This window comes from Bison bison, unplaced genomic scaffold (genome assembly GCF_000754665.1).
Source record: "Bison bison bison isolate TAMUID 2011002044 unplaced genomic scaffold, Bison_UMD1.0 scf7180017864317, whole genome shotgun sequence".
Taxonomy (NCBI): Eukaryota; Metazoa; Chordata; class Mammalia; order Artiodactyla; family Bovidae; genus Bison; species Bison bison.
The window spans coordinates 920,663-922,486 of record NW_011494889.1 but is presented as its reverse complement, the minus strand read 5'-3'; the positions used below and the strand labels follow the sequence as shown (position 1 = coordinate 922,486).

At 46.2% G+C, this 1,824-nt stretch overlaps 1 protein-coding gene across 1 annotated transcript in view; it reads left to right on the top strand.

The window, feature by feature from the left end:
• Positions 1-1,689: 1,689 nt before the first annotated feature.
• The window catches only part of HHIPL2 (HHIP-like 2), a 26,810-nt gene continuing 26,675 nt past the window's right edge, over positions 1,690-1,824 (top strand). Inside the window, exon 1 of the mRNA XM_010852932.1 lies at positions 1,690-1,824. Within this exon, the coding sequence (XP_010851234.1) occupies positions 1,690-1,824 (135 nt within the window).

Sequence of the window (1,824 nt, the reverse complement as noted above, 5' to 3'; positions counted from 1 at the left end):
TGCTCTGGCAAAGGCTCTTGGTGCTGAAGAGGGTGCCAGGTGGGGAGCCCTCCTCCATCCAGAAGAATCTTTGACTTCCATCTGCATTTCAGAGGGCAGTGTTTGCCAGTAAGGACATTTCAGGGTGGAGTGAACTTGTGGAAAAACCCAAAGGAAAGTGAGCTCAGGTACCAAATGTCTCCTGTGAGCCTGAGCTACTCCTGTTCATGCCTCCATTTGGGGTTGAGTTTGGGATTCTGTGTACTTCATCACACATCCAAGAAATATTTATCAAAGGACCATTATGTGCAAGGGACATATATAAAGCAAAACATGCTTGGTCGCATCTGGCTCTTTCTGACCCCATGGACTGTAGCTCGCCAGACTCCTCCATCCATGGAAATCTCCAGGCAACAACGCTGGGCTGGATTGCCATTTCCTACTCTGATAAAGCAAAATGTGTATTAGTATTCATCAGTGCTAATGTTGAAACACATGCTAAGTGAGGAGGGCTCTCCCCCCAAAAATACAGATTTGGCAAAAATAACCCAGACGTTCTGTGCTTCCTGATGAAACCACCCCAGATAGTCCTTGCTGATGCCTTGTTTACATTAGGTGTGAACCTCTCCTTTTCCTTCACCATCTCCTCTTTTTTTTCAATTTTATTGAGCTATAGAACTATTATGTTTAAGGTGTACAGCATAATAATTGGACTTCCATACATCATGAAATGATGCCCATGATAAATTCAGTGATGATCCATCATCTCATATAGATACAAAGTTAAATAGAAAAAAATTTTTTTCTTGTGATGAGAACTCTAGGATTGACTCTTTGGACAACTTTCGTATAAAACATATAGGTGTTAATGATATTTATCATATTGTACATTACATCCCTAGTATTTGTCTTATAAGGAGGAAGTTTGTACCTTTTGACTGTCTTTATCCAATTCCTCATCCCCCCATAACCATAAATCTAATCTCTTTTTCTGTGAGTTTGTTTTTGAAGTATATTGATCTACATACAACACTATGTCAGTTCCTGTTACATAACATAATGATTCAATACTTATATACATTCCGAAATGATCACCATGGTAGTTATGACTCACCATCTCCTCTTGATTCGTGAAATGTCCTGTCTTCCTACCCCTCAGAATACACACCTTTCTGGGTCTCAGGAACTGCAGGGCCCCGCTGCCTGCCCCACCCGGCCTCCGTCTTCCCAGATCCACACCCGAGCTCCCTGTGTTGCTGTTGGCACGAAAGGCACACTGGAACACCGCCTTCCAACGTGCTGTCCAGGACCGTGTACTGTGTGCTGTTCTCCTTGGAGATCCTGACTGCTCAGCTTGGGAACGGGGCTGTAAACAAAGTGGGAATTTCCCATAGGAATTCTTTGCAGTTTTAATAAACTCAGTTCATCTGCCTTGGACATCACTGTACCTTTCTGCTGGCACCTGGATAACTACACTCCCAGCGGGCTGTACCAGTTTCCTGTTTAGGGGACTGGAAGGGACTGGACGCTGCTCACCTCTTTCACAGGAGACAGCGGTCCAGCTTCCAGAAGGGACATGTTTCAGAAACCACCTTCAGAGGAGAGAAGAGAAGGAAGGAAGAAAAACACAGTGGGGGCGGGAGTGAGGGAACCAGCCCGAAGTAGGAAGCCAGCCTGAGCACGCAGTAGCCAGAGTGTCCCCAGGGCAAGATGCTCAGAAGGTCCATTCCCAGGGGTGGTTGGAGTCGGTGGACCCCCTGGCTCCTCACCTCTCCTCGAATTTTCTGTCTCAGCCTCATAGTCTTGTTGGGCCAGGTGGGGCTGCTGCAGGGACACCCCCAGTGC